The sequence below is a fragment of the Vulpes lagopus genome, chromosome 3, assembly GCF_018345385.1.
Source record: "Vulpes lagopus strain Blue_001 chromosome 3, ASM1834538v1, whole genome shotgun sequence".
NCBI classification, from domain to species: Eukaryota; Metazoa; Chordata; class Mammalia; order Carnivora; family Canidae; genus Vulpes; species Vulpes lagopus.
In genome coordinates, this window is record NC_054826.1 from 16,801,373 (window position 1) to 16,815,996 (window position 14,624).

The following is a 14,624-nucleotide window of genomic DNA, read 5'->3' on the forward strand; positions in this document are numbered from 1 at the left end:
TAGAAGCAATGTGACTTACACAGGATTCATCTGGAGGACAGCCCAGGAGGAAGAACCACAATTTGAAGTGAGGAAAGGAATCAAAAGACGTGACATTATCCAAAAAGGAGAAAAGTAGCCTTGGTGGATTTCTGCATAGCTTGTAACTGTTCATTGAATCTTTAAAATCCAGCCTTTTATACAAAGTGATCTCAAGATAAACATTTTAATGAGACAGGCTTTTTTTTTTTTTTCTTTTTTTTTTTTTTTAATTTTTATTTATTTATGATAGTCACAGAGAGATAGAGAGAGGCAGAGACACAGGCAGAGGGAGAAGCAGGCTCCATGCACCGGGAGCCCGATGTGGGATTCGATCCCGGGTCTCCAGGATCGCGCCCTGGGCCAAAGGCAGGCGCCAAACCGCTGCGCCACCCAGGGATCCCGAGACAGGCTTTTAATGCAATAATAATTTCTATTGTTTACTGGTTTGATTTTTCTTTTTCTTTTTTTTTAAGATTTTATTTATTCATGAGAGACAGAGAGGAGAGAGAGAGGGAGAGAGAGAGGCAGAGGAAGAAGCAGGCTCCCTGCAGGGAGCCCGACGTGGAACTGATCCCGAGTCTCCAGGATCAGGCCCTGGGCTGAAGGCGGCGCTAAACTGCTGAGCCACCCGGGCTGCCCTGCTTTGATTTTTCTAATTAAATTTAAATAAATAATCCCTTGTTCATAAAGGCAACCAATTTGAACTTTTTTACTCTTTCTTTACGTAGTTATATTTCTAAAGAATGTACTATTACAATTTATTAATTCTGGACTATGTATTGTGACCTATTAACTTTTTTATGAAGGATAAGGACTTAGTTCTTATGCTCCTCCCATCTCCTCCTAGTATGGATATCACTATATTTACTGAGCATTTATGTAATAGAAAACGATGTATATATTGTTCAATCGGAACCAGCATTTAGTGTACTAGATGAGTGTTTTCTTTCTTGTGTACCCTTTAGTGAAATCGCTTTGCTTTTCACTCACAGAAGTTCCAGGTAGTAACCGGTAATTCTTTTGGAGTGCTCTGTTGTATCATTGGAGTCTCCTCCCCACTCTCCCTCCCAAACCCCAGCCCTGTTCCTCCACCAAGAAAGTCCTTCCTCTAGCTCTCTGTCCTAACGTTTTGCACCAGTATGGACTGATTTTCCAGGACTGCTGCAAAGGTGTTGTACCAGACTTTCCCTGCCCCTCTTTTGATTGAATTCAGAACCTGTGTCTGGAATCCGTGCCTTCCTCCTTTCTGCCTAAAATGTTCCTTTGCTGGAGCATAACCTGCCATAGCTTCCTAAGACTGGACACATAGAAACAAACTTGTTGAGTTATTAATCGTTTGAGAATGTCTTTATTCTCACCTTGTAATTGATAACTGGGTATAGAATTCTGAATTGAAAATTTTCCCTTTGAAATCATTTTCATTATAATCTCACCTGTGCTGTTGCTGTTAAAAGTGCTGATACCATACTGATCATTTTTCCTTTGTATACAACTTGTGTTTTCCCTCTAGAAGCTTTTAGGATATTTTGTGTATTTCCCATATTCTAAAATTTCACTATTATGTCCCTTAATGGAGGTCTTTAAAACTCATTTTGTAAGGCACATACAGACTTTTAAATCATTTAATCTGTGTCCTTAGCTATGGAGAATTTTTATGATCTCTTCCCCTTTAGTTTCTTTTTTTTTTTTTTTTTTTTTTTAAGCAGGCTGGATGCTCAGTGTGGGGCTCAAACCCATGACACTGAGATCAAGAGTCACATGCTCTACTGACTGAGCCAGCCAGGCACCCTGCCGCCCCCCTTAAGTTTCTTTAGTGTCTCTGTAGTTTCTGTTAGGTAATCCTCCTGGGCTGATCTTCTCAGTTGTTGATGTTCATTTGAGAGACAGAGTAGGTGGCAGAGGGGCGAGAGAATCTCACAGACTCACCACAGACTCAGGGCTTCATTTCATGATCCTGAGATCATGGCCCAAGCAGAAATCAAAGAGTCCATCACCTAACTGACTGAGCCACCCAGGCTCCCCTTCTCAGTTATTTTTTGCCCATTAGAGTTTGGGGGTGGGGGGTCTTTTGGCTATCTTTGAGAGTTTTTCAACTTTATCTTTTAACTCTTCCATGAAATGTTTTATTTCAGTTGTATTTTAAATTTCAAAGAGTTTCTTCTTCTTTAATTGTTCCTCTTGTACAGTAACTTATTGTTGAATTCAATATCCCCTTATATCTGTCAGATTAAAAAGTAGATTTTGGCATTTAGAGGCCTGAGCTCAAGTCACAGCCAATGCACCATATGTTCAGATTTAAGGAGGCTGATAAAAACACTTCCTCACCCTTCAAGTTCTGATTAGAATTATAAACTAGAGTCTGAAAGATAGAGGTAAAATTACGTTTTATTGTTAATAGAGCCAGAGTAGAGAACATATTGTAGGGATCCCTGGGTGGCGCAGTGGTTTGGCGCCTGCCTTTGGCCCAGGGTGCGATCCTGGAGACCCGGGATTGAATCCCACGTTGGGCTCCCGGTGCATGGAGCCTGCTTCTCCCTCTGCCTATGTCTCTGCCCGCCCCCTCTCTGTGTGTGACTATCATTATTAAATAAATAAATAAATAAATAAATAAATAAATAAATAAATAAATAACATTGTAGCCTGGACCTGCAACCACAAGCAGGCTTGCTATCATCTGCCCCAAATCTAGACCTTGAGATCCATCTGCCATGTGGATTTTGCAAGGTAAATAATCTGCTCAGCCTACCAAAGGAGAAATTGCTGCCTGTCACTCCAAAGCACCACCAACAGGGGCAGAAATGAAAGTCACGAATACACCTGTTTGAGTTTTTTTGTTTGTTTTTTTGTTTGTTTGTTTGTTTTTAGTAATCTCTACACCTCTCATGGGTCTCAAACTCACGTCCCCAAGATCAATAGTCTCATGCTCTTCTGACTGGGGCAACTAGGTGCCTCACAAATATACTTGTATTTAAGATTTTATTTTTTTAAATGATCTCTACACCCAATGTAGGGCTTAAACTTAGAACCCTGTGATCAAGAATTGCATGCTTCACTAACTAAGCCAGCCAGGCACCCCTTCACTTGGTTGGTTGGTTTTTTAAGATTTTTAAAAATTTATTCATGAGAGACACAGAGAGAGGCAGAGTCATAGGCAGGGGGAGAAGCAGGCTCCCTGTAGGGAGCCTGATGTGGGACTTGATTCTGGGAGTCCTGGATCACGCCCTGAGCCGAAGGCAGACACTCAACCACTGAGCCACCCAGGCGTCCCCCCTTCACTTGGGTTTTAACTCATGTATTGCACTCATTTTAAACATGGGAATCAATTGATATTGAACTCATGACATTCACCGATCAAATAAAAATCCTCAACAGAAACTACGAATGGAAATGTAGGAATAGGGTTTCCTTTGTCGTTGAGTATTCCAATTTGTTTCAAAAAACAAATGTTTCTCTGGGTGCCTAGCTGGCTCAGTCTATAGAGCCCCACATTGGGTGTAGAGATTACACGAAAATAAGCCACATTTAGTTCCTATATGACCTGTTCTATTATTTTGCCCATTTAACTCGACCGTTCATGATGAAGGCTTTCTCCATGTGTCTGGTGATACCTAACTGACCTTTCAGGTTTTTTTTTTTTTTTTTTTAAGATTTTATTTATTTATCATGAGAACACAGAGAGAGGCAGAGACACAGGCAGAGGGAGAAGCAGACCCCATGCAGGAAGCCCGATGTGGGAATCCATCCTGGGACCCAGGGATCATGCCCTGAGCCAAAGGCAGATGCTCAACCGCTGAGCCACCCGGGCATCTCACCTTTCAGGTTTCAGAGCAAAGTACCAAAAGGTTTATTGAGGTTCTGAGTGTATAGGTAGGTGTATTTCACCTGGGGGAGTCCTTTTCTGTAAAAGGCCAGGAAATAAGTATTTTAGTCTTTACAAATCATCACAGCCTCCAGGTTGCGAGTTCAAACCCTGCATTGGGATCCACTCTGGGCATGGATCCTGCTTAAGAAATAGATGCCTTAATTTCCAAGAGCAGAGAGTAGGCCAGGCTTGCTGATATCTGCTCTAAGGTGATCAGCTAGAAAGCTGGACTCCTGCCTAGGATCATTGTTTTTAAAGACCCTATAGAGAAAACTTCCCTTCAGCTCAGCAACTCCTGTCACAGATCTTGGCCCCCCAGCCCACATATATAGGAAAAGGCTGAGCCATTCATTCCCAACTCACAAACCAACTTTACCTAACAGGAATTTTCCCTCTCACTTATTGCCCTGATCAAATACTTGTATGGAAAGGAAAGCATTAGTTTCTACCAAGGGTCTCCTTCATTGCATAGGGCCACAGTCCAGATGCTGAACACAAATGGTCAGTGTAGAGCAATGCTTACAGGAAAGTAGGGTTCTGGAGGGCTACCCAGTGTGACTTCTGAGCAATTGTCAAGTGCATTTTCTTTTTTCTCGTATGTCCTCAGCAAGGTCCAAGGTTTGATTTCTTAGAGAAAAGCTAAGCAACACATAAAGCAGAGTATCTAATAATTATTTGTTGGCATATGGAAAATTGTATAAGCAGTAACGGCTTGTCATTAGTCCAACATTTATCAGGTATGGACACTGGCTGGAAACAATGGGTGCTGAAGTGAGAAAGTAGGGAAGTCTGAAATCAATGTTTTTGTTTTTGTTTTTAATTTTTAAAGATTTTTTTGAGAGAGAAAGAGCACACAGGCAGGAGAGGGAAGGAGGGGCAGAGGGCGAAGCAGGCTCCCCAGTGAGCAGGGAGCCCGATGTGGAGCTCAATCCCAGCACCCCAGGATCATGACCTGAGCCGAAGGCAGATGCTTAACTGAGCCACCCAGGGAACCTTGAATTCAGTGTTTTAAATCCAGGTCCAAGTATGTAGCTTCTTGGCAGAAGCTTTGAGCTTCCTTTGCTGGTGCATCCCAAGTTCACCCAGAATCCTTTGGTTCGGTGATAATACCATGCTAACTGCTGTATAACATCTTTTTTCTTTTTAAAAAAAATTTTTTTAAATATATTTTTTTAAGATTTTATTTATTCAGGGATCCCTGGGTGGCACAGAGGTTTAGCGCCTGCCTTTGGCCCAGGGCGCGATCCTGGAGACCCGGGATCGAATCCCACGTCGGGCTCCCGGTGCATGGAGCCTGCTTCTCCCTCTGCCTGTCTCTGCCTCTCTCTGTGTGACTATCATAAATTAAAAAAAAAAAAAAAAAAGGTTTTATTTATTCATGAGAGACACACAGAGAGAGAGAGAGAGAGGCAGAGACACAGGCGGAGGGAGAAGCAGGCTCCATGCAGGGAGCCCCACTTGGGACTCGATCCCAGGATCAGGACCTGAGCCAAAGGCAGACGCTCAACCACTGAGCCACCCAGGCGTCCCTGTATAACATTTTCTGATAAAATGTGAGCAAAGTTAAGATTCAGTTTTGAGAAACTGGGAACACTTTTGATAACTAGAGATATTTCCCAAGTATGATGTTTAAAATCCATATATGGAAAGTGCTTCCCTTTAATCCACGTATGGAGGGCATGAAGTCTAGACCCTTCCTCAGAAGGATCTAAAACACTTCTTTGGATGATTCCTCTGTTTAGATATACTAAGCAAAGTCATCATGTTGCAGGGTTGTTGTTTTTTTTTTTTTAAGATTTTATTTATTCATTCATGAGAGACACACACAGAGAGAGAGAGAGAGAGAGGCGGAGACACAGGCTTGATCCCGGGACTCCAGGATCACACCCTGGGCTGAAGGTGGCCCTAAACCGCTGGGCCACCAGGGCTGCCCCATATTGCAGTTTTTTCTAAGGCTGAAGATGTACTCAAGCTAGGGGGTGAGACTCCCTATGGTTATCAGTCCTCTGCTGATATTCTCTGTCCTATTCATCCTTCATTTTCAGGTTTACTGTGTGGATCTTCCCTAAGAGAAGACTTCTCCTTCCACCTATGACAGAGGAACTGCTACCTGACTAGTCTGTCTCAACCACAAAGCTGGACAAAATTATGTGTGAGGAAACTGCTGTTAGACATTAGACACCATGCAGCACAAAACAGTGATCCCAGAGAGAAGGGATACTCATGAGGTAAGCCTCCAAATGCCTCACTGTCTACTTAAGGACAGGATTCTGATGACTCCAACATAATGAGCTAGAGTCCAAGCACATCACTGTGATCCTACTAAGCTGAAGAGGCAGAGAGCAGAGGTTAGAGTGGTAACAGAGGCTGGAACCTACAGGGCGAGGCGACAGAGAAGGAAGCTGCACAGAGAGGATCCCCAGAGGCCTGTGTGTGGATGAGGGGGAGCTGCTCGTATTGGTAAGGAGTACTGAGGAGAACCAGCAAGTAGTTACTACAAGGTTGAGCCCTGCTGGGGCTCCTCCTAGCACCTCCTCAATCCTCTAGGCATCCAGGCTCGACACCAGAAGGGCCCATCTTAGAAGTGAAGATCATGCCCTAAAGTAAGGGCTACAAAAAATACGCTTCAATAATGAGGGTAAAAAAAAATATACAGTTCCATCAATGAAACCTGAAAGCATTAGTTGCCTGAGATCTGTATTATATATAAGAAATGCTAATGAGGGCAGCCCAGGTGGCTCAGCGGTTTAGTGCTGCCTTCAGCCCAGGGCCTGATCCTGGAGACCCAGGATCGAGTCCCACTTCAGGCTCCCTGAATGGAGCCTGCTTCTCCCTCTGCCTGTGTCTCTGCTTCTCTCTCTCTCTCTCTCGAATGAATGAATGAATGAATAAAATCTTTAAAAAAAGAAAAAAAATGCTAATGATCTTCAGGCTGAAGGGAAATACGAGATAGACATATGAAACTACAGGAAGACATGAAAAAGCACTGGAAATGATGCTTGCCTTAAAAGACAACTGAATGTTTAAATCAGAACAGGAGCAGGCAGGTAAAAGGGATTATACTGTTTGTAAAAACCCCTTTGTTTCTGAAGTCGTGTGAAATGTCAAGTTGGTAAGTGAAGGGTGCACGTTGTTAGCCCTAACGCAGCAGCTCTCAAACTTTGTGTTCTGTTTATACTCAAAAATTATTGAGGGTCCTAAAGAGCTTTTGTTTATGTGTGGATTTATCTGTGAATATTTATCATGTTAGAAATTAAAACTGAGAAAAATGCTTAAATATTTTTAATTACAATGACCCACTCAATGTTTAATTTTTGAGAGAGAGAGAGAACACACATGCACAAGCAGGAGCAGAGGGAGAGGGCGACAGAGAATCTCAAGCAGGCTCCATGCCCAATGCAGAGCCGAACGTGGGGTTCAATCTCAGGACCCTGAGATTGTGACCTGAGCTGAAGCAAGAGTCAGACGCTTAATTGACTGAAACACCCAAGTGCCCTCCACCCCACCCTGTTCAATGTTTGTAACACATTTTTATAAAAGTAACTCTTTTCCAAAATAAAACTAGAAGAGTGGCTTTGTTTTATAATTTTACAGATCTCTTTAAAGTATGGCCGTAATGGAAGACAGCCAAATTCTCATACCTGCTTCTGCACTCAGCCTGTTACAGGATGTTGTTCTGGTTGAAGTACATGAAAACAATATGGCCCCACACAGGTATGTGGTTGGAAAAGGAGGTATATTTAACAGCTTTTTCAGACAATATTATTCTTTGATACTACATCAAAAATTGACAAGTGAGTGATTTTTTAAAAAAGATGAGTTTCTTCTCATAAAAATTATCTCCCAAATTATGATACTGGGACAACACCAGAAACTACCCAGGTCTCCACACCATGGTTTTTACAAAGTTTACATGAGCCTTCTGGAATCAGTAATCCTATTTCTCACCCAAAGCAAGGCTTTGCAGGCTGCAGGGTGCAGGATAGGTCTGGCTTATTTAAAAGTCCAGCATTGCTGGAAAGTGCCTGGTTTCTTTGGCTCCTGGGCCAGGTTTACCCAAGTGAATTTTAGGCTATGCTATAAAATGGAGTTCATTATCGAATCTTAGGGTGACATTGTGACTTTCTTTTCCTCAATGAAAGATTCTTTTTTTCCAGCAGATTTATCCATAAAAGACTCACGGGGTAGTAAAGGAGGAGACAAAACAAAAGATTTTTATTGAAAGTAACTTAAATATATAAACTAGAAAAAAATGAAAAGTACCTTTCAAGTCATTTTAAAAATTGTGTATAAAGATAAATCCAAAAGCACGTAATGATCTATAGTTAAACAACCCTTTCCCTATGAAGGCAAAATTATTGAGAAGTGTTTATTTTCCCTCTTGAAATGGCTAATCCAGGTAATAATATGGCTGTAGGTGGTCTATTCACATTGCTTCCTTCACTGCTTCTCTCTTAAACACACAAATCTTTCAGAACTACTATCACTGAGCTGCTGGCCTTTGCTTGGAAACAGAATGATACTTGGATCTTACAAGCCCAAGGCCCAGTGGACAGACAGGCTCTTGTCCTCCACGCTGGCCACCATGTCTTCAATGGCCTTCCAGTCAAGCTTGCTGAGGATGCTGCCAGTACTCTCAGACACATTGTCGATGCCACCAAAAGGAGGCTCTCGCTCTTCTTCAGTTGCTGACAAGTCCTATCAAATTAAGAAACGTAGTAAGTTGTGGTCCAAGCCTGAGAAAAAATAAATGGAACATGAACTAAGCTTTCCAAAGATTCTAGAGTTGCTCATCCATCAACTGGTGAAGCACACCAGGGCAGTGGTTGCCCAGCACATCTAGATTGACAACAAACTGACACAACTAGATGCTGGCACCAGGTCTGAAGAATGGACACAATGGATTTTTATGCTTGTAATAGAAATATCTGTTCTTTTTTGATATTCTTTAATACAAATTCAAGGAAAATTCTGAAAGATAAATGCTACAGTACTAAGCCAAAAGTACAGATGCTCTGAATTACTACTTCAATCTTGCAGTATCTCCACATTTCACAAAAAACAAAAAATAGTAACAACTGGAGAACACAGAGAAATCACTAAGCAAACTTAAATCTGGAACAATGCTTACTTGTAGAAGGGAACTGTGACTCTCGCAAAGAACCGTACGGATGTCTGAAGGTACCGTCCAGGGACTCACCACGGTCTCCTCTCTCTCGTACTCTATACATACCTGTTTTGATTGAGGCGAAAGTTCTGCACTAATGTGATTTTTTGTACATTGCAGGCGACATGGAGCACCAGAACCTTTCAAGGGAAAAGGACAAAGCTACATGGGACTAAGTCATCTATAATTATTTTTTTGTTTATTCTGACTTTTATCATCAAATCTGAGGGAGTCACATTTTACCTAATAATTGAAGTTTTTAAGATTTAAGAAATCTCTGCAATTCAAGATGGGGCTCGAACTCACAACCCTGAGATCAAGAGTCACTCCACCAATTGAGCCAGCCAGGTGGCCCTTACCTGATCTTTGAATCACAAGGTCTTGGATATGGTTTTTAATAATTTCTGCCCTGTCAGTGTGACGGAAGGAAACGGAATTCTGGCCACCTCTTGATTTTAAAAAATAACAGGAACCTCTAGGACAAGGAGGAGAGGCTGCACATAGAACTGTGGAAAAGTTCCAACCACAGAGTTGGGTGAATGCACACTGTGGTGAAAAGCAAAACAGCTAGTAAAACAAAAACTTGAGATTGAAGGATAATAAAGAATAATATTTTAACCACGAGGGTAGGCGGTCTCTCCAAGGTAGACAGAAACAAATGGAGATGGGGTGCTGAGGTGGTTGCTCCAACCAGTCAGGCTGTGAAAGAGATCAGCAAAGGCTATAAGCACCAACTAATGCCACCCCCACTTCTGCTACAATTAATTTGTTTTTTTTTTTTAATTTTTATTTATTTATTTATGATAGTCACAGAGAGAGAGAGAGAGAGAGAGGCAGAGACATAGGCAGAGGGAGAAGCAGGCTCCATGCACCGGGAGCCCGACATGGGATTCGATCCCGGGTCTCCAGGATCGCGCCCTGGGCCAAAGGCAGGCGCCAAACCGCTGCGCCACCCAGGGATCCCATAATTTGTTAATTAGACTTTGATACTCATCAAATGAACATAATTATTGCCATGTAAAAACACTGACAAAAATCATCACCAAAATCAAGAACTTAAAGTTAACGGTTCTGCATTTTAGGATAAATCTTTACCTGTGGGGAATCTACATACCTTGAGAAACTGTCCCTGGCCTTCTCTCACCTTGCTTTCTGCAGGGATGGCTTTGTAATTTCCTCCTCTTCAGATCAGAGTGTATCGCTCTAGGATTTGTTCGGGATATCCAATCTTAAAATACAATATTAAACAATGCTGTGAAACTGTGCATGTGCAAAGCTTTCCAAGTTTGGGTGTTCATGCCCCAGTGTGGACAGTGGATGCTTTCTAAGGTAAAAGGTCAGTGATATATTAAGAAGAAACCCCACAGTGGAAACTAGGCTGGAAAGCACACCAGCTGCCCTCGAAGAAAGCACTCTCTAGGACAGTGACCACCACCGCCCAGTTTCTTTATAACACATAAACAATGTCTACAGTGAGGAATCTGAAACTGAACAGTTAAACTGAATCCATCACCTGTACCACCCTCAGAAGGAAACCCTGTTCCTCCTTGTGCTCTACTTGTGTCAGTCCGTGGGCCATACTCTAGACACACAGCCAAGCTAGACACTTGGAGTCCTACCCAATTTCATCCTGTCACAGGCAGGGCTACTCCTGGACAATGAAAGAAATACTTCTGTTTGCCTTTCTATGGGCAAGGCCCCATGCGAGATCATAACTCACTTCAAGAACACAAAACCCTGGATCTCTGGAGCTTTCATAAATATAATACCAGGGTACATATCATTTCAACTTATTTTTAGGGGCAACATTGTATTTTGGGGTATTTTATCTGTTAAACTAACACTGCTAAATATTTGTTTAGAAAAGAAGGAAACAGCTTTGGAGTACTCTAAACTAGAAAAAATTTTACAAAAGATGAAAGATTAAAATGAGAGACTTTAAAAGAAAAGAAGTCTGGGATGATACAATTAAAAGCACAGGAAGTGATGCTTCTAAGACTCATATTGATCCTAATAACTACAGCCTTGAGTTTTAATGCACTCAGTGGTGGAAAACTATGGAAAAAGAACCTAAGAGAATTTCTAGGAAATACAGACATCAACAGTCAAACCTGACAAGTTAAACAACAGACACCGCTGAATGGAGAGGCAGTAAAGTGGAAGACGTGTCTGCAGGGGAAGAGGGCAGCGCCGGACGACAGGCAGAGGGCAGGAATAGACTCATTCAGGTCTCATCATTTTTATAGTGCACGTAATCAATGTGTTCGTTACACCTACCAAAGTTAGTTATTTTCTGTAAATTAGGATAACGCCACAGAGCTCACTCAGTTAATGTAAGACGAGGTAAGGTCATGCTCAGGCTGTGTTCACACAATGCCTGGCATCCAGGAAGTCCTCTGTACTGTTAGCTGGTGTCGTTGTCCTAAGGGGGTCCAAGCAGGCCCCTGTACTTCCCAAAGCCTCCGTGGCTTCAGCTGTAAGATGGGGATGACAGCGGCCCTGATTATCTACCAAGGCTGTTTCAGAGAGCTCACAGGAGAATAAGGTGGAAGTGCTTTCAAAATGGTGAAGAATAACATGGGGTGAGGAGGGGGCCAGGGCTGGATCTTAATTCGTAGGAATTAAGATCATGACCACTTCCTCTCTAGTTGATCAGAGCACAGCTGATTTGGAATCCCCAAACTCATGGGCTTGTGTGCTGCATGACTGTGACAGAGGCCCCCTCCTGAATTACTGGTTTTTATGTTCAGTTCTGCGCTAAGCCCATGTTTTCACTTTTTTTTAAAAGATTTATTTATTTATTTATTCATGAGAAACACACACACAGAGAGAGAGAGGCAGAGACACAGGCAGAGGGAGAAGCAGGCTCCATGCAAGGAGCCCGACATGGGACTCGATCCCTGGTCTCCATGATCACACCCTGGGCTGCAGGCGGCGCTAAACCGCTGCGCCAACAGGGCTGCCCCTGTTTTCACTTTTATAATCCGTATTTTCCAGGTAGGAAAATTGAGGCTTATACAAATGGGTTAGGAATGTGCTCAAAGCTAAAGAGTAAGTGCTGGGTTAGGGTTCCAAAGAGAGCGAATGCCACACCCTGTTCCCTAAACCCCTGGACCACACAGCTGTACCCTTCATTCTAAAATCTGTATTTGAAATTTCTAAGAGTGTTATGATTTTGAAAAAATGTAAGTTGAAGAACTTTACTCTTTATTCATCCCTTACCTTTTTGGAAGGTAACTGGAGAAGGCACAGCCTTTCTTGCTGCCACTTTGGCTCCACCTCCTTTATTCTGTATGGTAAAAGTAGCAGTTCCTATAAAAATGAGCAAACTTCTTTAGGCTTCTGTATGCACACCATGATTTTTCACATGTTGTACTGTAAATCCTTTGAGGACAGAAACTTCTGATAAAGAGGGGACCCAATACATGGTGGTTGATTTGAACCAAGAAAGGAAAACAGAAGTGCAGATGAAGGAAGGGAAAACTCTACTTTAAAACTTGGTATCCTCATCACACAACCACAGTCCTTTCTCAAATTGGCAAATGTGCCTTAACCACATCTCTGGCAACCAGAGAAGCCAGGCACATAAGCCTATTAGCATTAAACACCCTGACAGATGCCAAATCAAATATTATTGAAAGAATAATTAAGGTTTCTGAAATTCCAGGATTAATAACATTTATTATTTATGTTATGCAAAATGTTTTTACTTATTACCTTCAACACCTCTATGAGGTAGGTTTTTAGATTTTATTTATTCACGAGCGACACAGAGAGAAGCAGAGACACAACACAGGCAGAGGGAGAAGCAGACTCCTCGCAGGAAGCCCAATGCAGGACTCGATCCTCAGACCCGGGATCACGCCCTGAGCCGAAGGAAGGCGCCCAATTGCTGAGCCACTCAGGCGTCCCTAAAGATTTTATTTGGGAGCCAGAGAGCTCACACACAGGGGGAGGTGCAGAGGGAGAGGGAGAAGCAGATTCCCACTGAGCAGGGAGCCCAACATGAGGCTCTGGGGCTCAATTCCAGGACCCTGGGATCATGACTAAGCCAAAGGCAGACACTTAACCAACCGAGCCACCAGGTGCTCTTGAGGTAGGTTTTAAATAACATATTTGAGGGCACAAAGCAGCAGAGCTAGAATATGAAGGTAGGCCCGGATGATTCCAAAGGCCAGAATTTTTTTGATGCTTTTGATGCCTCACATTACTTAGCATATAGCCTTTATATTGTTTTTTTATAGAGCTAAACGTAAAACAAGCAAAAAAAGTGGGGGGGAGATCTGTAAGTGTAAAAGTTTGCTATTGGGGCTGGAGATATCGGCCAGAAACTACACACTGCTTTACAAGACAGGTAACAACACAGACTCACTAATACCTTCAGAAAAACTTCTTTTACAAATGAGCTGCAGGGAACTTAAAAATATTGATGAGTGAGTCTTCACTTCCCCATCTCTGCAAAGACTGATCTGCGTCACTGAGACAGTAGAGCCTGGGATCAATTATGCCTGGGTTTCCCCCAATGCCGCGCAATACTGGGGGGACCCAAAGCCTCTGAACGTAGCCAGGGGAAAGGACTGGGTCCCAAGTGTGTCCATGGCTGGGCAGAAGCCAGCATGTTCACCGGCACCCCAGGCTGCCTTCTCTCTCCTCTTCCAGGGAAGCTAAGGGACAGGTGAGTGAGGGTAATGGCGCATTATTGGTGGTCTTCTCTGATATGTTATAAACACTTGCCCACTAATATTCCTGAACAGTGGTTTACAAATAGCTATTTTTATTTTTTTATTTATTTATGATAGTCACAGAGAGAGAGAGAGAGGCAGAGACACAGGCAGAGGGAGAAGCAGGCTCCATGCGCTGGGAGCCCGATGTGGGATTCGATCCCGGGTCTCCAGGATCGCGCCCTGGGCCAAAGGCAGGCGCCAAACCGCTGCGCCACCCAGGGATCCCCAAATAGCTATTTTTAGACAGGAAAGCTAAACTGCCATTTTTCCCCCACTTATCCAAGTATTCAATAATCTCAGTTGTTCAGTGTGAGTGGCAGCAATAGATAAAGAAGAGAATGTTGCTACCCTCAAAAGATTTAGTTGAGCATGGAACATAAGTGGACAAGTAACTACATGAGACCTGCTGCAGAGGTGCCTCAGAGGGACACAATCATGTGATGGGGGGCCAGAGGACAACGAATAAATGGTAGCAATGGCAACTATGACAGCTGTTGTCTCTGATACAACCACCAGGCAAGTTAAGTATCAGCCCCAACTTAAAAATGAAACTTTGGATGCTAAATTCATGACATCAGTTTAGAAGAACAAAAGAATGAAGATTAGGGATGGCTTCCAAGACAGCAGTGAGGCCTTCGTGGTAAGAGAGACTTTCAAGGAAAGAATGAGGCAGAAAGCATAGCCTCTGGCTGGAAAACAAGCTGGCATGCAGCACCTATGAGATGGGGAAAGGAGGCTAGGGAGGCCGGTAGGGAGGCTGCCTCGAAGTCCAGGGACAAGCTCTGGACTGATCTATGTAGGGGTGGGGGTCCCTGAGGGCTTCTGAACCCGGGCTGCAGGAACACCTCTT

At 43.0% G+C, this 14,624-nt stretch overlaps 1 protein-coding gene across 5 annotated transcripts in view; it reads right to left on the reverse strand.

Moving 5' to 3' along the window:
* Positions 1-8,081: 8,081 nt before the first annotated feature.
* CPLANE1 (ciliogenesis and planar polarity effector 1) overlaps positions 8,082-14,624 on the reverse strand; it is a 140,605-nt gene continuing 134,062 nt past the window's right edge. For all 5 annotated transcript variants that reach the window (XM_041747930.1, XM_041747931.1, XM_041747929.1 and 2 more), the window contains 4 exons: positions 12,273-12,362; positions 10,195-10,278; positions 9,015-9,190; positions 8,082-8,581 (listed from right to left, as the gene is read on the reverse strand). In XM_041747930.1, coding sequence (XP_041603864.1) covers positions 8,414-8,581; positions 9,015-9,190; positions 10,195-10,278; positions 12,273-12,362 — 518 coding nt within the window. In that variant the 3' untranslated portion in view covers positions 8,082-8,413. The remainder of the gene's footprint in view (positions 8,582-9,014; positions 9,191-10,194; positions 10,279-12,272; positions 12,363-14,624) is intronic.